The sequence below is a fragment of the Penicillium verhagenii genome (genome assembly GCF_028828195.1).
Source record: "Penicillium verhagenii strain IBT 33310 chromosome Unknown utg000010l_segment0_segment0, whole genome shotgun sequence".
Classification (NCBI taxonomy): domain Eukaryota; kingdom Fungi; phylum Ascomycota; class Eurotiomycetes; order Eurotiales; family Aspergillaceae; genus Penicillium; species Penicillium verhagenii.
Window position 1 is genome coordinate 672810 of NW_026643174.1, and position 21484 is coordinate 694293.

The 21484-nt window shown below is 48.5% G+C and overlaps 8 protein-coding genes across 8 annotated transcripts; 3 read left to right on the plus strand and 5 right to left on the minus strand.

Moving 5' to 3' along the window:
- Positions 1–710: 710 nt before the first annotated feature.
- N7466_010118 (uncharacterized protein) lies at positions 711–2093 on the minus strand (the record flags this gene model as incomplete). Its single annotated transcript, XM_057169507.1, has 5 exons — positions 711–1075; positions 1138–1205; positions 1282–1399; positions 1470–1851; positions 1926–2093. 5 exons carry the CDS (start codon positions 2091–2093, stop codon positions 711–713), a joined length of 1101 nt encoding a protein of 366 aa, XP_057016898.1.
- Positions 2094–2607: 514 nt separating this feature from the next.
- On the minus strand, positions 2608–2947 carry N7466_010119 (uncharacterized protein; the record flags this gene model as incomplete). The annotated part of the gene is made up of 2 exons (XM_057169508.1): positions 2608–2635; positions 2775–2947. The coding sequence occupies 2 exons, from the start codon at positions 2945–2947 to the stop codon at positions 2608–2610; spliced, it is 201 nt and encodes a 66-aa protein (XP_057016899.1).
- A 1075-nt stretch (positions 2948–4022) lies between these two features.
- Positions 4023–5831, plus strand: N7466_010120 (cytochrome P450; the record flags this gene model as incomplete). The annotated part of the gene is made up of 5 exons (XM_057169509.1): positions 4023–4316; positions 4415–4658; positions 4727–4845; positions 4913–5668; positions 5727–5831. 5 exons carry the CDS (start codon positions 4023–4025, stop codon positions 5829–5831), a joined length of 1518 nt encoding a protein of 505 aa, XP_057016900.1.
- A 202-nt stretch (positions 5832–6033) lies between these two features.
- N7466_010121 (methylisocitrate lyase ICL2) lies at positions 6034–8109 on the minus strand (the record flags this gene model as incomplete). Its single annotated transcript, XM_057169510.1, has 6 exons — positions 6034–6041; positions 6095–6348; positions 6409–6832; positions 6882–7294; positions 7354–7642; positions 7713–8109. The coding sequence occupies 6 exons, from the start codon at positions 8107–8109 to the stop codon at positions 6034–6036; spliced, it is 1785 nt and encodes a 594-aa protein (XP_057016901.1).
- Positions 8110–10972: 2863 nt separating this feature from the next.
- On the minus strand, positions 10973–11928 carry N7466_010122 (uncharacterized protein; the record flags this gene model as incomplete). Its single annotated transcript, XM_057169511.1, has 2 exons — positions 10973–11484; positions 11544–11928. 2 exons carry the CDS (start codon positions 11926–11928, stop codon positions 10973–10975), a joined length of 897 nt encoding a protein of 298 aa, XP_057016902.1.
- Positions 11929–13821: 1893 nt separating this feature from the next.
- On the plus strand, positions 13822–14777 carry N7466_010123 (uncharacterized protein; the record flags this gene model as incomplete). Its single annotated transcript, XM_057169512.1, has 2 exons — positions 13822–14122; positions 14185–14777. The coding sequence occupies 2 exons, from the start codon at positions 13822–13824 to the stop codon at positions 14775–14777; spliced, it is 894 nt and encodes a 297-aa protein (XP_057016903.1).
- Positions 14778–17520: 2743 nt separating this feature from the next.
- N7466_010124 (fungal specific transcription factor domain-containing protein) lies at positions 17521–19476 on the plus strand (the record flags this gene model as incomplete). The annotated part of the gene is made up of 1 exon (XM_057169513.1): positions 17521–19476. The coding sequence occupies one exon, from the start codon at positions 17521–17523 to the stop codon at positions 19474–19476; it is 1956 nt and encodes a 651-aa protein (XP_057016904.1).
- A 540-nt stretch (positions 19477–20016) lies between these two features.
- On the minus strand, positions 20017–21297 carry N7466_010125 (NAD(P)/FAD-dependent oxidoreductase; the record flags this gene model as incomplete). The annotated part of the gene is made up of 1 exon (XM_057169514.1): positions 20017–21297. The coding sequence occupies one exon, from the start codon at positions 21295–21297 to the stop codon at positions 20017–20019; it is 1281 nt and encodes a 426-aa protein (XP_057016905.1).
- Between the last annotated feature and the right edge of the window lie 187 nt (positions 21298–21484).

Sequence of the window (21484 nt, forward strand, 5' to 3'; positions counted from 1 at the left end):
GAAATGGTTTGAGGCTTTGGCTGCGGACGCAAGTGGTCTCCACGATCAGGGCACAAGGCGGCTTTTAAGAATTATTGAAATGTTGCTAGTGTGGTTCGGGAAGCGTTGAGAACATATATTGGTCTGTTGGATATTCGATAGAATGGAAGAAGTCATGACTAACGTACCAAACGTACCCATCAATCGACAAAAATATAGGGCCGGGGGGGGTGGGGGGGGGGGGGGGGGTGAAAATAGCAAATTCCAAAAACGCACATTGCCTTACAAGTTCAATTCTATTACTTGATATACTTCAAATTCCAAGCCGATGGAATCCAAATAAAAACGGCAGTTAATTAAAATCGGCCAGAACGTGGTAGAATAAAGTAAAAATTCATTTTACCGCCACCACCATTTTCCAATAAGGCCGGCTTTTCAGCGGTTTGTAAGGCAGCGCGCGAGATTTTGCGCGCATTGCACAGCACTTTTTGAGACGCGCTTTTTGGGTGCAGTCAACTAGAGCCAACCTGTCAACGTTTTGATTGCCTACAGCTGCAAGCAACAACTTTCAGGATTTCATGAAGAATACAACGTCCAAACTGCCCCAATTCTATTTCATGTAAGAGCTTCAATTGACAAAATGTTTTTTATTTACACGAGTAGGTAGTATGTAGCCTTTCTAAACATTTGCGAATCAATGTCCATTTCTTCATGCCATATATTCATACTAATCATGCCAAGCTCTCCATAATAAAGTCGTGGGTAGACTCCACTGGAATCCAAGAAAAGCGGCGTGTCGAGAGATTGCCGGCATGCAGTACTGATTCCAACATTCCCAAATCACCGAGAGTACTCTTATCGCTGTCATTATCGTTGCGATCGGTAAGCGTGATAGTATCGCTATTCATATGATAATATGGGTCCGATCTCATCTTGTTGTGGCTGAAGTGGGTGCGGTAGCATGTCTCCGAGGAATATTTGGCCTCGTTTGTGGAGCGCATGCGCACGAGAAGGATGCGGAGGGTTGGGATCGAGCTAGCAAATATTGTTAGGCCTGTCTCGGTGGAGGCCCAAAGGAGGATTGGCGTGCAGTAATCTATTTAGATTTTGATTTCAGCAATGTCCTGAGAATTAACGGCGTTGGCTGGTGTAACGTACAGGTAAAGTCACTGATGTTGGACACGTTGACAAGCTTTGAGGTTTTTATGAAGGCTGCGATCGAAGCACTTGGTCATGGTAACTTGTGTTAGCCGATTTGTTCTTTATGTCAAAAAATTCTTGGTGATTCGATTGTTTACTCACAAGATTCCCAGGCTCATAGCAATCATGATACCAATTTTCTCGCGTTTCTCCATTTGTATTTCCCATAGAATCACCCAGGGGAAGAGTGCAAGGATGAATTCCATGCATCCAGAGTATGCTGAAAAGACTCGTGTTAGAAGCCAATAAATCTCAAATTCCACTTCATATATGGACTCAGACTCGCTTACCTCCAGCTGTTATTCCGATATTTTCGTAAACATCTGTAGGCCAACACTTTGCCGTGGCCCTTGTTTCCGTGTCCCAGAGTGCAGCTGTTGGCGTGCACTGAGCCAAGTAGCAAATGCCACAGAGCCACATGACGGCATTCATGCTGATCATGATAAACCATAAAATGGCTTTTTGCCAGGTTCGAGTGACAATGCGTAGCAATGTAATAACGAACGAGGATTTTGCAAAAACACAACCAAATATCATGATCACAAAACCAATGTAGACTAGCTTCAGTCCGTGAGACACCATGCCTTGATCCTGAATCGCTTCGACATGTCGCCCAAGTACACCCATCTGAGTGGCTCTGGTAATCAAAGCTGTATAAATGAGTTGCAGAAGCTAACGGTGTGTTAGACATGGAAATTCAAACCGGAAACCGACAATTTCCACCGAGTAGATTTGAAGATACGCACCCAAGAAAACACACAAATACCATCATCCCACCCGAAGCCTTTTGCCAAGAAGATCTTGCAGTAAATTCGTAAAGCAACGAAGGCACCTGGAACGACAATCAGGATCCACGCAACAGCCAATATCGTCGGTACTTCGTTTTGCGCCGCCTCTGCTGCAGATAATTCCATAATGATGATGATAATTTCAATTCGAAAGCCGTTCTTCAATTTGACGATGACCGCGTATACCAACTTGGGAGAGAAGATCGAAGTTTAAAGCCAAAAAATCCCGACGCCCTGGCCCCGGGACTTGGAGTCCCACAAATCCAACGCCCTCGCCAAATCTCGGGCCCGGATTCCAAATCTAAAAAAAACAAGACATAGAAAAAAGCAATGAGATCCTCGGACCCGGGGGTACAGGCCAATGTGCTTTCATTTTACAATCATTGTAGCCACTTTTCCTCCGCACCCAGGCTGTGATCTCTCAATTATGGTGCCATAAATGGGAATGATTGACATCACCGCCCTGCATCTTCATCCTGGAATGCTGCCAATGCCCCCTGTACATATGATTCGTATACGAGGCTCAGCATCAGGACGCGAACCATGTTGTAATGGTCGTCGGATTGGTGTCATGAAAATCGCCGATCCCGGGGCCATGGATTCGGGTTATGCACCCCTTGGGTAGCCTTGCGTTTTGCATTCATCGGCTGGTTATTTTGTAACGCGTACTGGGAGATATTCAGATATCTAGACAGTTAGATCAAGCTAAGCTGTTTGAAAGGACTCAGATAGTGCGCACTATGTACGTCGTATTGTTAGTTAGAAAGAAATGTATTTAGGGATCTGGTTAATAACTGAAACGCTCACCAGAGCAGAGTGGATCCGCTACCCGGGACACCATCAATCCATGGCCCATTGGCCCCTCCATAATGGGGCCGGTCCGCGGTCCGCAGCGCCCGTGCGGCAGCTAGCGTCGGGGCTAGTTTGAGTTCCTCCAAGACTGCTGAGTGTGGCCGGTAATATTGGACTGGAAAAGACATATTTCGTATTTATATAAAAGAGCACTTGAGAAAGAGGCGATATGTCGGACAGGAATAGATGAAGATCAATGTGATAAAAATGGATCACGAATGGAGACCTCGGAAATGAGTAACTCCGAAGCACTTGAGTGAAGTGGTACTTTTGTCACTTGCGCGAATTTTTCATTCTGTGCTTTCTCTGCTTTTCTTCATGCAGTGTGCCTGCACTTAATTCCTTCAACTTTTTCCACTTTGCCAAGCCTGCCAGCGAAGATTTCACTCAAGGCTTGTAAAAAGTATGACCTACTACCTTTTGGGAAGTAATAATGCTATGTAGGAAATGGAGCTACTCTAAGGGAATGCTTACACTACATCACGACAAAAACCAGAGACCGCCCTGTCTAGCTCCTGGTATATCCTCAGCAGTGTATGCATATAGTGCCTGAGATTTTTTGCAAGGCAGAAAAGAAAGCTTTTCTTCCAAGACAAGACCGGAGAAACTCCAAGAGAATGTGATCTCAGTCTCAACATTATGCGAACCTTCGAAGGAAAGAACGACCCACCTAGTCACCCACTGACGAAAGTGGACAAAATACATATCAGCCGAGGGACGCTCCACTGAGATTGGCATTCATTCAAATCATTGCATCTTTCCCTATTGTCCAGGCCAGTCCAATTTACTGGCGATCATAGGTTGCAAAAACCCAGTACTGCATGACCCCTCTCATGGTAGCAACGTTATGAAATTTCCAGCCCGGGATTACCCCTAAGATCTATACCCTAACCAGTTAAATCGAATATCTTCACCAATCTCGATGCTTTATCTCCTCTTCATGTGGAGCTTGTACAGACAAAACCCCTCTACTTGGCGTGTGGAGCCGTGAAGTGGGTTGTATTATTGTAGATGGACTAATTCTATGAAGACCTTGATCTGGCAGAGTGTGGAGAGACAGAGAATTATTGAGTAATGTCTTTAAAATGAATGGTCCACGCTAATTTGGTGTTTTGTCTTTTTTCTTGTTTCCTTTCGCCTTTGTTTTTCTTCCATTTTGATCCAATTTCGTGTGGTTTGACCGATTGATCGAAGTCAAAAATCATGTCGTTTACAGATATTGTAATCAACATTGCCTTTTCAGTAGGCATCCTGATTACATCCCGCTTGTTGTGGAATTACATCCGCTCTCCTATCAAGTCGTTCCCCGGCCCTACTGCAGCAGGGTTTACCAATATCTGGCGCTTGCAGGATGTCTTCAAGGGTAGATGTGATATCACGCACAATGAACTGCATCGCAAGTATGGTTCTGCCGTTCGGATGGGTCCAAACTGCTTGAGTTTGTCGGACCCGGTAGTCATGAATCAGGTGTACAATGTGAAGAATCCATGGCGGAAGGTATGTGAGCTTCTTTTGTGGCAACGGATACCCATATGTGGCCTGCTTAGGTCCACGAGAGTATTACCTCTGTGATTGACCGTATTGCCTTACTTTAGAGTGATATGTATAATGTGAACGATGTCATTCTTGGCGGCGCTCGTTTGAAGAATCTTTTCTCCAATCAGGATGAGAAGTGGCATTCTACTTTCATCCGGCCAGTCAAGGGCTTATACTCGATGAGCAAAGTCCAAGAAATGGAGCCTGGCATTGATATCACGATCAACTTCTTTTTTGAGAAGCTGCGTGAAAGGTTTGTTCGACCCGGAAAAGTCTGCGAGATGTCAGAGTATCTGAACTTCTGTAAGTGCTGCGAATCTATTCCTTTGAATACCTATATGTCCCGAGTTCCATCTAATACAAAGCAATAGTCGCGTGGGATGTCATGAGCCAAATCACCTTTTCACAAGACCTTGGAATTCTCGAAGCCGGAAGTGACCACCAAGGATTCTTAGATCGATCCAACAGAAGTCTAGACTATTTTGCTTCAGTATGTAGTCTTGAAAGATCAAAACATCAAGCCAAAAGAGTCAGAACCTAACAACTCCAACCTCCAGATCTGCCAAATCCCCCTCCTCGACCTCCTTCTCGACAAAAACCCTATTATGCAAATCGGTCCACCAGGCTTCACCTGGGCCAATCTCTTCAGCCTGGAGCAATTCCAAAAGCGGCTCCAAACCGGCTCCCCACCAACCGGGCACACCGACTTCCTCGACAAATTCCTCGAAATAAAGTCCAAGCATCCAGATACCGTAGACGACAACACCGTCATCATGTATCTCCTCTCGAACGTGCTAGCCGGCAGCGACACGACCGCGTCAACAATGTGCTCGGCCGTCTACCACATCCTCAAAAACCCGCACGTCCACCGCAAACTCGTCACGGAGCTGCGCTCCGCCGATCTCTCTCTGCCGGCGCGGTGGAAGGAGATCGTCGGACTCAAGTACCTTGATGCGGTTATGCGGGAGGCTATGCGGATTAATCCGGGCGTGGGGTTGATGATTGAGCGTGTTGTGCCCAGGGGTGGTTTTTCGTTGCCGGATGGACGGTTCGTGCCGGAAGGTACTATTGTGGGCATGAATCCGTGGGTTGTGAATCGAGACGAGGGGATTTTTGGTCGAAATACGGAGGTGTTTGTTCCTGAGCGCTGGTTGCAGAATGAGGGAGAGACAGATGAGGAGTATCAGGCTAGGTTCTCGAAGATGAAGGGGACGGATTTCACGTTTGGGGCTGGGTCAAGGGCTTGTCTTGGGCGGTATTTGTCGCAGTTGGAGGCTTATAAGCTTGTTGCTTCGCTGCTGAGTACATTCGACGTGAGTTCGAGCTTGAGCTGTGATGCTTTTTTGATTTTGCTAACTTGGTTTGATGTAGATTGAACTTCCTGATAAGAATCATGAGTGGAATGTTGTTAACTCGTGGTTTGTGAGGCAGTCGGGAATTCCAGTTCGCATCACAGAGCGCGCTGACAGAACTTGATACGGTTATACGGCAGCTTTTATAATCAATAGAGGATTTTTTTAGTTTATAATGAAATATCCGAGTTTTGATTTAAAGTGCTATTTCAACCATAAAACGGGGTTCGGGACTACACGGTGTGTTTTAGATAGAAAATGCAGTGTATTTAGTCCTGTACAAATATGATATGAAAATAATACATCTTTTAAGTCGATGGTTGCATTTAGAAACCTTGTTGAAGTTAGTAAGTATAGTGCTGTCATCAACTCGTTCGGATGACTTACCCTTCTCCGTGTTACCCTCGCCCATGCTCTTACTGCTGCTGCTTCCACTTTGGATCGCACCCAAGATGCCGTCCATATAAGGAGCACCACTCCATTTCTGATGAGTAAGGACATCGACTCCCATCTCCTTCTCACGAGCCTGAATGAGTCGCACGTAAGCAAGCATTCCCTCGTCCTTGAAGGCGCGGGACAACTCCGTTGTGATAGTGGCGTTACTGTGAAGACCTGCCAAGGAGATCAATTGCAGGACGAATCTGGGAAATTTAGTATATGATCGCCCCCAAAGGGAACTTCCGAGTTTATATAGAACTTACCCATGCTTGGCAATGTCCCAAATGAAAGACTTCAGAGAAGCCTCGCTAAATCCTTGACCCATCCAATTGAACGACGGACTTAAGTTGTACACAAACTTCTTGCCAGGGTGAACCTCGCGGACTTCACTCGCCAACTTGCCTGCCTTCTCGACATCTGGATCACCGGTTTCGACCCAGAGGAGGTCAGCGTAGGGAGCGAATTCCTTGGCGCGCTTGGTGGCGGCTGGGAATCCTGCGCGGTAATGATAGAAGCCCTCACGCGTACGTGGGCTATCGCATGACCATACCACTGGGGACTTAGTGTAATCGTTGGCCAAAGCACGACGGCGAGAGAAGGAAAGGTTGGGGTTCTCTTGGACATGGGCCTTGTAGGCATCTCGGGCGGCCTGGGTGGCACCCTCGGCTTCGAGGTGAGCATCGACAGCTGCAGATGTCAGTACTGTTGCTTATAGAAGCGGGATTGCACTACATACCCTCGTCAAGAGAGACAAGCTTGTGCCTCTTGACCCATTCAAGCTCAAATGCATCAATCTCAGATGGTGATGCGCCTTCGCGCTCCATGGCCTGCAGAGTCTCGGCCAACGGCTCCACCTCTTCGGTGATACCGAGGATGAACTCATGGTCGCGTACATCAATAGCGCTGCTAATAAGTTTGCCACTTTCCGAGTCTGTGCGCGCAATCACCAAGTTTTCACATCCCATCATGTCCCATTGGAACCGCGCAGCGGTCAGTCTGTTAATGTGCTCGCCAATGGGAACCAGAACCTTTCCGGCCAAATGGCCGCACTTTTTGCCACCGTGAAGCTGATCTTCGAAATGCACGGCTGCGGCTCCATTCTCGGCGAACAGCTTAGCCAGCTTCAGAACTGCTGACAAACCGCCGTGGCTGTGAACCCCAATTGATTAGCAATTCGCTCCCACGCGCCTGAAAACACCACAACGTACCCGGTATCACCATCCGCCACGATCGGTCGCAAGTAATCCACGTAGGGGGTATTTTTGCGCTCCTCCGCAGACAGTTTCCTTCGAGCATCCCATTGTTTGCGATCGTGCATAGATTGAGCCTTGAACAGGCGTTGAACTTGGTTCGGTACCGTATTGTAGGGATAATCGCCGAAATCCGGAGAAACCTCGTTGGTACTGGTAAGAAGAGATGAGCATGCCCAGCCGGAGATGTACAAAATCTCCTGGTTTGGAGCTTGCTGGGTCATCTGTACAGGGTCAATGGCACCCACTATTTTACCCCACGTATTAGCCGGTCGGGTCCCCACAGGGCGCAAAAACAGCTCCACGTCATAACTCACTGGTGTGCACTGGCTCGCCAGCCGCCGCCCGCTCATTCAACAAGTTGAACAATTTCCGCGCCATCAAAGAGCTGGGATAGTTCTGCTGCAGGGATCCACGCTTGCTTACGACATCCTCGGCCGAGTAGGGCCGCTTGATGCCCTCGTACCGAGGAGAATCCCACCATGCTTGCACATCGCGAATTTGTTGTTCGTAGAGTGCATCCTCTGCGGCACCGGCTTTCTCAGCAGTTGAGAGCAACTGGTATGCATCGGATGGCAGTGTGGCGGACACTGGTTGAACGGGCGGTGATGACATCCGAGGATAAGCGCATGTGAACGAGCGCAGGGCGAGACGGGATGGTGCGGTTGGACGAGGGAGCTGGCGAGGAAGTCGTCGACCTATGGAGCGGAACATTATGTGAGGTGGAAATTGCCGTGAAATGATCCTTCCAAGATTGGAGACGAGGAAGAGGAAGAGAAAGAGATGAGATGATGATTGCTAAGTGTTTATTGTTCTCCGCCTCCGCCGTTTGAACCTCGGGCCGCGACTTTGGGGAAAATCCACTTTTTTCCTTTTCTCGATCAATCTCCAAATCCGATAACCGGAACTTGTCTCTTTCTGGGGACTCTAACTCGAAGGTCTCATAAAAAATACACGCTAAACAAGTGTGAAACTGGGGAAATGGGTTTCACCTGTGTTACTCACTACTCCAAGTGGGAATATACATATATTTCCAGGCCTTAAAAGCCACTTTCTCCACTAACATTGAAATCCATCGACCAGATATGTCTCTATGGCCCCGAGGATCAATATCAATTGATCTGCTAAAATGCTATGTACTCTAACTACATGTGGTAGTAGCACAAACATGTTATCTGTCAACATTTGAACCAGTCAACTACATCGTTTGAACGGCTATCTAGATGCACATCTACAATCAACATTTGAGCAGGTCATTCAAATTTGGTAGGTGGGTCCACGGGTACATGACTCCATGTATATTCGAAATATAATTGATGCATGTAGGTACAAGGTAGGCACTTTAACAATTGAGTTTTTGAGAACATTAGATATGGGTATCCTTCTTTCCCGGTTCCTTGAATGATCAACCAGAAGATTGAGTTGAAGTTGAAGCGCTGGAGGCTTTGAGGCTTGCAGCTTTGACGACTGAAAGCTCGTTGAGTCGATTGGTTCACGAATAGAATTAACGGACTCGATAATTAGACGTTTGTCAGGCCCAATAGATTTTTCATTATGTGGTGACATATCACAACTCTCGAACGTGGGTTTAGAGCTTGTCCAAATGTGCTCGAAACTCGGCAGTCAATATGTCGGGATCAAGGGTTTTCCTCGAGTCCGTCGTGTCGTGCTCCGAATAAATGTACGGGGGCATTTGAAGTCTGTGTCAATGCGAAGATGGGAGGCCGTTGTTGCCGGAGGAACTGGTGATACTGCTTCCACCACTGCATGGATCGGCGATATGGTCTCCGCTCTATGGAGCTCAGATCCTGGCCGTAAGGACTTCAGGATCTTGCCCCAGGAAAAACCGACTCAGATGGATGCGATGCCGATTTGATCGTCTACCGTTTCTTCCTCGATGTTTGAGTCTTCGATGCACTTGGAATAGCAGTAGTTATAAACTGTGAAAAAAGAAACATCTCGTCGTCTGTGATCCGTGCATCAGGATGTTCGTCGACGAATGTTGCTAGACGATTCCTTTTTGTAGTGAACTCCTCAGGAGAGGTGAACGAGTAGAGTGACGATGGATCAACGAATGAACAATTAATTTCAGAATGATAAGGTCCAGAAAATTGTGAAGGTATGGTGGGTTGGTTTTTGATGAGTAGAAAGCCATGCAATATACCCATGAACAAGGTTGAATATGAAACAAACAATGCAAAAGAAAAAGAAATGACGGCGAAGGGATCGAAGGTTGTATAAGAGATCGACTAAATGCAGAAAAAAAAGAAGAGAAAATAAGAGATCGACTAAATGCAGAAAAAAAAAAGAAGAGAAAGAAGAAGAAAAAAGGCCATGAAAAGAACATAAAATGACAGAGGAGAATTGGTAATAAGACGTATGGACAACAAGAGGCATATGCGACTCCAGGTCTGGCGTGCTGGTCCCTTAGTTGGAGAATCCTTGAGGAGTTGATTGATTCCTCTTCTGAAAAGCTTCTGTTTTTGGGCGAAGGGGTGAATGAAGTGAGAGAAATCACCGGCCATATCGAGGTATTTATGTTTCCAGCGACGATGAGGGATATGGCCGGATGGAACCTTGCTTGGGATTTTGATTGCCATTTGGAGTGCCGGAAGATTGGTTGGCCAGTTCAGGCTTGGGTGAGTTGCCAGCCAGCGTCGGAGCGCCATGTCAACTGTCTGGATCATTCGTTCGGAGTGTCCACCGGCTTTTGAGTGGTGAATGGCAGCCTTTAATTGGGTGGTGCCAACGAGAAGCGTAACGATGTGGTAGCGCAGGGTATATGGACATTGATTGTCATGCCGATAGAGTCAATCTCCTCACCGAGCAGGATTGAAGACGGGCAACCAAAGCGCGCCGTTTGAGGCCGAGGTGGATGTTGATCCTCTGGCTCGAAGTGAACAGTAAATAGAGCTGTGGTAAATGCTCGTTGAATGTATAGCCATTGATGCAGCTATCATCTCTGTCCATCCGTATCCACTCACGAAAGTCACGGAAGATGTTGTTCCTCTGGTGCTATATGGAGGCACCTGATTTCATGCTGCCAATGATAGTGAGGAGCAGGACCCCTTGGCCAAGGTGCGTGATGACAGCCTGCAAACCCGGATAAATCATCTGGGTGCATGGGCGATTGGTGATAGAGCCTTGAGGCGTGGATTACCAGCTCGATGATCTCCAGATGTCATCCCGGATGGTAGAAATTACAAAATATGGAAACAACATATGCAACAACATCATCGTACACACGGAATCATCGTAGAGGCAACAAGATATGCAGCCCAAAGATGATTCGAACAACAATAATGCAAACAACAATAATGTAAGCAACAATAATGCAAGCAACAATAATGCAAGCAACAATAATGCAAGCAACAATGATGCAAACAACAATAATTCAAACAACAATATATGCAAACCACATATAAATGAAACCACATATAAATGAAACCACAAAAAATAGAAACAACATTAAGATTAAGAATGCCGATGCCGAAAACCCAAAAAAAAAGAAACAACAAAGCGGCGAAACGGCAAAAACGGCGACACCAACGCCGAGAACAAAAACCACGCCAACGAGTTAACCCATGTTGAATGGGATCACACCGTTGCGTTTCGGGGCACTCGATGTCCCCACACCGGCGTTCGGACGCCAAGTCGAAGTGTTGTAACCACTGCAGTCACCTCCCACCCAGGTTCGTGCAGGGTCGGACCGCTCCTTCGGCTTGTCCAACTCGGTTTCCACCGAGTTACCGCTCCTCCAATCCCGCCGGGACTTCGTCGGCTGCGCAATAGCAGCAGCGCGCGAGAGGTCGAAGCAGGTCGGAATCTGCGAATCCGAAAAGGACACGGCCACCGGGGTGAATGGCCGATCCATGTCGATGTCTTCGGGGTGCCCTGATCCCTCGGCCATGGTGACGTCCTGGGGGGCAACCCCGGTCTCTTGCACAGCTGGTGAATGCTGTCGAAGAGCCACAAGCAGCTGGGTCCAGCTCTCCTCCAAAGGCAGAGTGCTGTTGAAAACCCCCACAGCTGTAAGTGGGATGTGTCGAGTTGAGTCGACACCTGCAGGCGAGCAGGCCTGCTCCACACCTGGAAGGACAATGTTAGTTAATCGGCAAAGCAATTGAAGGTTAAGATATGCGACTTACTCAACTGAGTGGGAGCAAGGCCCAACCAAACGAAGTCGGGAGCCAGCACCATGCGGAGCACCCACGCCTGCGAGGATGCTCCGGTGCCCACCACACACACAAGGCTCGCCGACATGACCCCCACCTCCTGTGCTACCGGGATGACGACGGCAGCGTTGGCGCTCACCAAAGCACCCAGGAGGCGGGAATCTCCCCAACCGGCCTGACCGGCGACGTACCGGGTTGTGATGCCCAGTAGGTCGGAGGCAGGGAAGGGAGGGGCGACGGCAGTGTCCAGGCGACCAGCGCCTTCGACGGACACAGGGAACCAAGGAGCAGGGGCGGCAGCGACAACGGGGGCAAGGCGACCAGCGCCAGCGAAGGAGGAAACAATGTGAGTGGCCATTGTTGAAAGTGATAATGCCCGAGGAAGGAAAAAAAAAAGAGAAGAAAGAATTGAGGAGGGAAAAAGTTCATTTTATACCCCAAGTCCATTGCTGGGAGACATGATTCTACGAATGAGGAGATAAATTAGCATGGTACCTCATGTACAGATTAGGGTAAATGTCCACGAATGGGGAAAAGAGAGGCACTCACTAGCAAGAGGAAATATATGGGGTATGGGGGGACGAGAATTGAACTTTCCCGAATTGAATCAAAGCACCGAAAGGAGAATGAGGAGAATGAGAAACTCACTCATGGAATATAAAGAATACTAGATTGAATGATCACTAGAACTGTCAAAATATGGTCATCCTGCAATTGGTTGATTGATCACTTGTTTCATCACATGATTCATCACTTCTCCCATTGAATTTGTCCCAAATAGTGATGCACAAAATTGGAATATATGAGAGTCATTCATTCCTCTTCTATCTCACTCGTTCCCCAAGATGAGGGACAATATGAAAGAAAGCCACGGGAGCGAACATCTCCTATCTCGGATATTTCCAGTACCCTCTCGATGTCTTCTTTTTGGCCTTATCCCTACAGGGGAAGAACCATGGGAGCACGCCGGTCACAGAGGGAAGTAGCCCTCTTGCCTTGATTCCACCAACAGATATGGCAATCTGAACAGTCACAGCCAAAGCCATCAATTACAGCTGGTTGTACTAATCAGCCATTTTTGCTCGTCTTCCCTTGATCTGCTTGTTTCACCCATGTCCTACAGCCTCGCACCACAAGGAAAAACACCATAATCAAGGCTACTATAAGAGGCTCAACTGTCACTACTATTGTCTTGCTTCTCTTCTCCTTTACATCAGCCATGCAAAACACAATCCACATACAAAATGACAAACAAATACACTGCTAAAGCCATTTTGCATTAGGGCTATTATAAAAGAGCCAGATGTGGCTCGTCTTACTCTTTCCTTCTTTTTCATTCTCATCCTGCAGGTCATACCCACGATCACTGCCACAACACAATCGAATCTATCAACAATGTCCGGTAATATCAGAAGCCTAGTCATCCTGGTTTTCCAACCTGGCCTCCTGTTCACTTAACTCCTACACGCTCAAGGCAGCAGAAAAAACCACAACCAACCAAATCACTGTCGATGGCATAATAAAGGGGAGACTTTCACTATTATTCTTCCTTTCTTCCTCTTCACCCGAGTCCTACATATCACAGCCACAATCACAAACGGCAACGAATACAGCTACATCATAACCCATTCACTATCGGAGATACTATATAAAAGCAAGCCGACTCTCTCTTCTCTCTTCTCTCTTCCCTCTTTACTTTTTCTTCACTCCGATCCCACGCAATAAAGCGGACAAAAAATGCAAACACCACAAATCCCTGTTGCTACTCTAAAGGACCCACCCACTATCTTCTCTCTCTTTCCTTCTTCTTTACCTCAATCCTCCAGGATGAAGGCACGACGACGAATGACAACACACATGGTTGCAGCCAAAGCCATCGCCATTGGGGCTAACATGGAAATAAAAACATTGTTTTCCCATTTTTCCCTTCTCATCGATTCCGATCCTACGGAAAAAAGCAATGATAGCAACCAGAATGTACCAGCTGCGCCGGCCTGACTCTCGATAATGTATTCTTGAACGCCATTCTTTTCACACCATCGGCCTCCCGATAACTGTTGCTTGTTGAATTCAGCGTGGGACTTTTTCTTTGTTTGTTTGATCTCCAAAACGGCTTTGTGCCCAGTGTCTATTTTTGCCACGCCCAACCTTCCCTCGCAACATTCAAAACCTCCAAGATCGGCACACTGGAGCTGAAAAAGTTCTTCAATAATTTTCATGGGCCAGATTTTTAGCTCGGTGGATATTAAGAATGTCTGCACCTCCCCTTTCTGTCTTTGCCAGCGTTGGCCGCCTCAAACTTTCCATCCCCATCCTCAAAAACCTCACCCGTCGATATACTGGAGGTGACTTGTCTATCTGGGGCAACTACAAAAATTTGGAGGGGTTTTTCGGCCCCCACAACGCATCTATAACCCTGAAAGATCAGGAAATTCGACCTTGGGGTGTGAACCTCGTGTGTCTGGTGGGTACGGGCCAGACGCCAGCATGGGTCCTGCATATCATCTTCACACCAGATTTTCTCTGGCTGAGCTTGGCTCCAACTCCGCTAAGTAGGTCCTATTCTTCACATCACTGTCTTCTTGGGTTTGAAAACTAACATTTATATTTCCAGCTGTCGAGGCTTGCCTATCGAAGTCTGTCCAATCAAACCGCCAATTCCCAATTGCGACTTCAAGCATAATCACCAGTAATCGCTCGATTGATGAGAGCTGGATGCAGCTTCTCGACACTTTCAGACAACACTTTCAAGCTTCTATGAAGAGTGGGGGCTCAGCGATTCCATCCTCCAAGCTGGGTGTGCCCTCACCGATGGCAACCTCAGACGGACACCCCGAGGATATCGACATGGACCGGCCATGGACCCCTCTAACTCCGGGAGCTGCAATCCTCTCGAGCTCGCTTAGTTCTCCTCTCTCTGTCATTGGGGGTGCCACGCGAGCGCATATACAAGCCTCGCCCAAGAATTCAAAGGAAGGAGCTTCGAATCCATTTGCGCAGCTCAAGGGTTCAAAGGAGGCAACTCCGAATCCATTTGCGCACCTCAAGGGTTCAAAGGAATCAGCTTCTAACCCGTTTGCGCATATACAAACCCAGCCCACGGTTTCAAAGGAAGCATCTCCGAACCCATTTGCACAGATAAAAACGCAGCCTAAGGCGCCAACTCCTGACCCGTTTGCGCAGATACGAGATCAGCCAAAGGGTTGAAAGGCAGAGACTAAGAACCTGTTTGAGTTCTCAAGACGATAGACTTTGCTCGGGGGAAGTCAGATCTAACCCGCAGATAGTAATCGCTACTGCGACCACCTCCTCCCATCTTCGTAAGGCTGGAAAGCGGCTAGGAAGCTTCCATGAGAGGGAAATGATAAGCGCCAACCACTTATGTTGACGGCTGTGTTCCTCCTTTTGGTCCAGACCACTTCGACCTACGGCAGACGCAGCCTGGACAGTCCGAAGTGAATTGTCTAGGCAGGTGTCAGCTCCGAACCGAGTTAGACAGCCCTAGGAGAGGAAAGTTCCACACCCGAAGCCGGGCCAGAAACCAATCATCTTCACTCAGATGAAGATCGACTGGATGGATAATGTTTTCGTTTCGCGCAATCCCGAGTCTGAAATTACCTCAACTCGGATCCCAGAAATTCCAGTCATTCATTTGAGGTGCTTGCTATCCCTTGTGGTGTGGATTTCCATGTGGATATCGCTATCGCAAATTAATTTCAGGCTCGCACTGCAACTCCACAAAACGAAACCTTAGTTCGTTCTTCAGAGATCGTGTGCGATGCAAAGACGCTTTTTGGGTGCAGGCACAACGGCACCCAGGGAGTCGTCCAGGAAATAGCGAGCAAGCTTCGATATGACGCGAGGACCTAGAAGAAGCTATTACTTATATATACACTCTATACTCTATATATCTGAAGCGTTGCTTGAAGAATGCGACTGGCCGCAACAACCACGGGGCCAAGGCGCGCGACGCAAGATTGCCACGGTGGAAATATCGGTGCCCGAACTTTCCACTCCGAGTCCGCCCCTCCACCACGCGGCCACGCCGGTCTCTCTAACCCGGCCATTGGGACCAGGCCCGGCCACCCACTGGTGCAAGGAAGACTCGAGTTTTGCGGCAACAAGATAATACCAGATGATTGACTTTGACATCCACAAGGCATGACAATCCGGCGTTTAGCATCAGGATTCAGGGGTGGCAGAGCAGCTGCCTATGGAAAAGTGCTTGACATACTTGTTACTGAAGCTCACATGCTCTTGCCGGCAGTTCAATGGCCGGAAAGACTGGTGAAGAAGAAGACGACGACCGGCTTCTAAGCTTTCATGGCGCCGCACGGAACCTTTTCGATCCTCCTAACGTCGGGCGTCTCGGTGGGTCATGACGACCTGATAGACGCTTACGTCCAGCTCAGCTATTTCATCGAATAGATGTCACTGTCACTGAACATCTACGAGCTCGCACGATTGCGCAACAGATCCTTGGCTGACAAGAAAGCCTCAGACGAAGGAAGTCTCTCGAACCACAGACCGGGACCCCGGCCGGTAAAAGGCAACCTTGAACATGCTGCAAAGAAAGAATGTTTCGCTAGCTGGAAGATGATATCTTGTCAGAGGGATTGGTTCGTAGTGGCTAGCTGGTTCGCACACCGCTCGCCGCTTCATTAGTTTGTCTGGGTCAGGACTCAGGTGAACAGCACGCCAATTAGGTACATACAGAAAGATCAATACTACATGACATCACATGGTTTCCATGCCCATCCAAATTTATTGAGCTGTATTATCTGGTACAAAATAACACAACATTGAAACTTTGAATACACGTAATGGGACTCAAGGGAGGAACGGGCTTAGTAGAGGATTAAAGCCCACACATGTGTAAGAACTAATGTTGGATAAAGGTGATTTTCTTAAATTAGCGATCGATGACAGTATAAATAAAGATTAACGTCAGAGTGCATTATTTGTATTTTCCCGTATTTTTGGCAACATTTGAACATTCGAAGTTTCACTGTCGACTTGAAATCTCGTGATCATGGTTATAACTTATATGTCTTGACTCTTCCTTGTTGAACAGCCCCACACATGCATCGATTGATTATTTCAATCTGGATTTAAATCAAAACGTCTATACCATTCATTCGACCCATAAGTCAGCGACACAAAAGTCCCAGAAAAAAAAGCCATCGGCCAACGCATCTCGGGTCAGATTACAATCTCAAGTGCTCCAACCCCTCACGGACTTTTCTCCAAGATCGGCACCCCCGCATGGACCTTATCACCGGTTGACTCCCGGCTCGACTTGATTCCTATCTACTCTCTGTCATTCGCTGTTATTCCCCCGTCTTATCTTCGTTATCCCTCTCATTTGTTTTGTTATACCTTGCTTTTTCTCTCCGACCTCGTGAATCGCTCATCACCTTGGTATGGAAACAATTAAAATCCCATCGCCGTCCACGTTTTTAGACTCGCCCGACACGGCCCCAGCGTCAGGGCGGGGAAAAACTACCTCGTGTCCCAAGACAAAGCATATCCCCAGGTCAACCCAGAAACCAAGGCAGACAAAGAGTCGTAATGGTACGGTGTTTATATCCGATCAGAAGAAGAACAAATCTTACAATCAAACCGGGCATATTCTTGTCCGACTGCCTGCGCAGAACGCTGACCCGATTTTACTTCGTTGACGCCCAGGTTGTATTACCTGCAAGGCAAAACGGTTGAAGTGCGATGAGACGAAGCCGTCCTGTAATCAGTGCGAACGACGGAAGGTTTCTTGTGGTGGTTACAAGAAGGATTTCAAATGGCGGCCTTTTGAGGAAACCAATTTGGCTCCCGCTCGTGTGACGCCCGTTAAACCAACAAAGAAAGGTATTGTGGAAATTGTCCATGTCATGTCCAGATATCTGATATGTTGTATTTAGCCGACAACCATTCTCATCTACCGCCCTTACGCATGAATCAAGAGGATTTCCCGACTCCTCCGACCACTGAGCTAGCAGCCTCACCTAGGCGGGCGCAGTCTAACATTCAAAATACATCACCTCGAGAATCGTCTTTGCTCGGTTCACCCGGGAGCAGTCAGAGCTATGCATCGGGCGATGCCCATTCTCTTGACGAGTTCGTGGTCATTCCAGAGCATTCTTCCGCGGGCGAGGATACAGTTCCAGACATCGCCGTGTCCCACTCCATGGATACAGAGTCATGCAATTTCCTTTCATTTCTTGAACCATTCCATGGAGCTATTACTTTCGACGAGGATCTGATTCTAGACACAAATCTCGAGCCAGATTCAGGTGCAACGCCATTTGGCCCAGCATGCCAACAGCCATTTGAACTAGACTTCAGTCTCTCCCAGTTACTCGAGGAGGATAATGGGGAGATCGAAGAAATAATCAGACAATCCAATAATAGCGCAAGCCCGTGGCCTCTTTCCTTCCCTGAGCAGGACAATGCGATTTTTGATTTCTCCCGTGTTCCCGACCAGCCACCACTGCCGCAAGAGAGTCAAGAAATGTTAGCTCTGCGCTTCGACAGACTGACATGCGGTATCTTATCCGTCAAAGACGGCAAGACGGAGAATCCATGGAGAACACTAATCTGGCCTCTTGCAAAGGAAACACCCGCTCTATACCATGCCCTGTTCGCACTTTCTGCATTCCACTCTGCTAAGGAAGACCCATCCCTCCGCGTCCAAGGCGTCAAACACATGCGACAAAGCATGACATGTCTGCGACAACAAATCCAAAATATGCGCACTGATACGGCCTTGGCCACTAGTCTTGCGCTCGCATTTGCCGATACCTGGGACCAAAATACTCGCACATGCGTCCAGCACTTGCGAGGAGCAAAGGTGCTTATGCAGCAGGTACTCACAACCGGTGTCCAAAGTGGTCCGAACTCCGATCGGCTGAATCGCATCCGATTTTTGTATAATACCTGGACATATATGGACGTCATTGCGCGGCTCACATCGTTGGATGATTCAGGCCCAGACGATGATCTGACACCGGATATCTTCCATCCACCTGGCGACGCGGTGCATGAAATTGACCCATTGATGGGCTGCGCAGCTACGCTTTTCCCTCTGATCGGCCGTGTCGCAAGACTAGTTCAGCGAGTACGAAAATGTGCCTCGAATTCAGTTTCCATTGTAGCACAAGGGATGGAGCTCAAGTCGCTGGTCGAGCAATGGGAGCCACCGCATTGGTTTGAACCGCCGGAGGATCCTACCTCCGAAGTACAACACAGTATTCAAGTCGCACATGCATACCGCTGGGCAACGTTGCTGTATCTCCATCAGGCTGTGCCGGAAATGCCATCGGAACCGGCTGAAGAACTAGCTAAGCGGGTACTGATACTGCTGGCCACTGTACCTCCTTCATCACGGACAACCATCATTCAAATGTTTCCACTTCTTGCTGCTGGCGCCGAAGTAGATGATGAGGACGATCGGAGGTGGGTCATGGATCGCTGGTTTACTATCCAGTCTCGCTTGATGCTGGGCGGGATTGATCGGTGTCTTGATGTTGTACGGGAAGTGTGGGGTCGCCGCGACAAACTAAATGCACAACGGCAAAGGGACCAAGAAAATAGTTCTAGCTCAAGAGCTGGATCGTTTTCCTGCGAGAGCAAAGCAAATCCTAATGCTGGTTTTGGGTCGCTCAACGGCAAAACAAATGGCAGGGCCTTCCATAATCGTGCAAACTCTGGTGCTCAACAAGATGTATCGATGCAAGGATTACCAGGGTTGAATAATTCCAAATCTGCCCCGTCAAGGCGTGGCTCTGCGCTTTCATCACTGGAGAGTATTGAATTTGAGAGAACAGTCCGAAGCAGACTACATTGGGTTAATGTTATGGGAGAATGGGGCTGGGAAGGTAAGATTCATCCACAGTCACCTACTCAGTAACATTCTAGCACTAACCACCCCTCATTATAGTCTTTCTTGGATAATTCAGGTGGTGTCACGGGAAATTATATCGGGCTGAGCGGCGTTTGGTACCTCACCCTGCCGCTTTCTCAAACCAGGCTACTTGAGCCCAGAAAAGTCAAGCTCCTTGTGAACTTTCTTCGCCGTACTAATTTTGACTGACAATAGGTTTTCTGTATTCTTCATTTCAAGTGCTACTTCAAATTGTGCTTTGTAGCTCAACTACGGTTGAGCATTCCAGCGCGGCGTTCAAGGATGTTTTCGTCTATGTGAAAATCACGATGATAGTTTTTCGATCGAACCCGATTTCTTCTTCTGAACTCCTGTGATATTACTATCTGACTACCATACTGCCAGGTCTAGGTATATTAAAGCGCCAGCATCCCATGCGCCAATGGTTATCAAAACTACTCATTCATCCATCACCAGCTCGCCCCGGACAGCATTGGGAAAATGAATACCCCTCCCCAACGCAAAGAGTGAAATGCCCGAAGCAGCAAAAACCAAGCACCAGCAAACTCAGGACTCTTTATTCCACTGCTTCCCACTCCAAAGATCCCCCGTCGTCCAGAGCCAGTAATCCCGACCCTTAATCAGCCAAACCAAGAAACTAGGCACCCAGTACCCCATCGCCGCCCCAACCCCCTTACTCCTCCCAATAGGAATCAACTGCGTCTCCCGTGTATCCTCCGTGAACAAACGCTCCACTCCCAAGGAAGCCTGATCAGCCCCCTCCGCAATAAGTAAATCGCGCCTGACATTCGCACACAAAACCGGCACAGCATCCATAATCCCATGAATAGCCGGCCGCGCATAAGACCCAACATCACCAACAGCGTAGACCCGCTCCCCAGCCCCATCAACCCGTAGCGTAGAAGCATTAGTCTCGACGCGCCCATCAGCGGCGAGCAGCGACCCATCCAAAAAGGACGTATTAGGCAAAACCCCCACAGCTGGAATATAGATATCAGCCTGCAGCTCCGTGCCATCGGACAGCGCGACCGTCGCAGGCGCGCTGGTCGTGAGTAGCGCCTCGGTGCCCGCTCCCGCCGGCGCCACGCTCGTGACTTTCGTCTCCTTGATAACGGTCACGCCCACGCGCGCCAGATAAGACTCCGCCTTCTCGGCAATGCTAGCCCGCAGCACGGGCAGGATCTGAGACCCGGATGTCACGACTGTGATGGACACCTTGGGGTTCTCGAGCTTGCATGCGAACCACCCGGCCTGGCCGTTGAGGTGCTCGCCCAGTTCGCCGGCGACCTCGACGCCGGCGGGTCCGCCGCCGCCGATGACGATGGTTTTTGCTTTTTTCAAGGCATGCCGGAAAACGGCCCAGTGGGCGCGTAGATCGTTCGCGTCGTGGTTCAGGCCCAGCAGGGGCGAGGGGGTTGAGGAACCTGTTGCGATGATTAGGGCGTGGAAAGGGAGTGTTTGCTCGTGGCTTTGCTCGGCTTTCTTGGATTGGATTGAGACTGTGCGGTTCACGTGGTCTACGCGCTTTGCATGTGCGTGTTCGAAGCGGAAGTTCGCCGCTGGGTAGTTCTTGAAGAGCGTTGGGATTGAGACGAAGAGTTTGTCTTGGGGGAGCAGATCATCTGACATCATTGCACGTGGGGTTGCGGGACGGCATAGGACCTCGGGTGAGGCGCTGATCAGGATTATTTGGTAGGTTTGTGGGTTTGGCAGTTTGGGGACTGTGTGTTTGAGGAGGTAGTGGGCTGTTGAGATGCCGCCGTATGAACCACCCAAGATGACGATGTTCTTGGTTGGTTCGTTAGACTGGGGAGTTGCCTCGGTCATTTTGAGGAGAGGGGATGATGGAATGGAGATTGGGTTTTTGGGATGGATTTGTTGTAACTTGTCAAGGGGCGGGGGTGCTTCAGAGCTTCTTATACTTGAGTTTCGAGACCGCTGACAAACCGTGCTATGGACAATCTATCTGGTTCTACCTTGTAAAGTGCATTTATAAGATACCAGTCAACAGAAG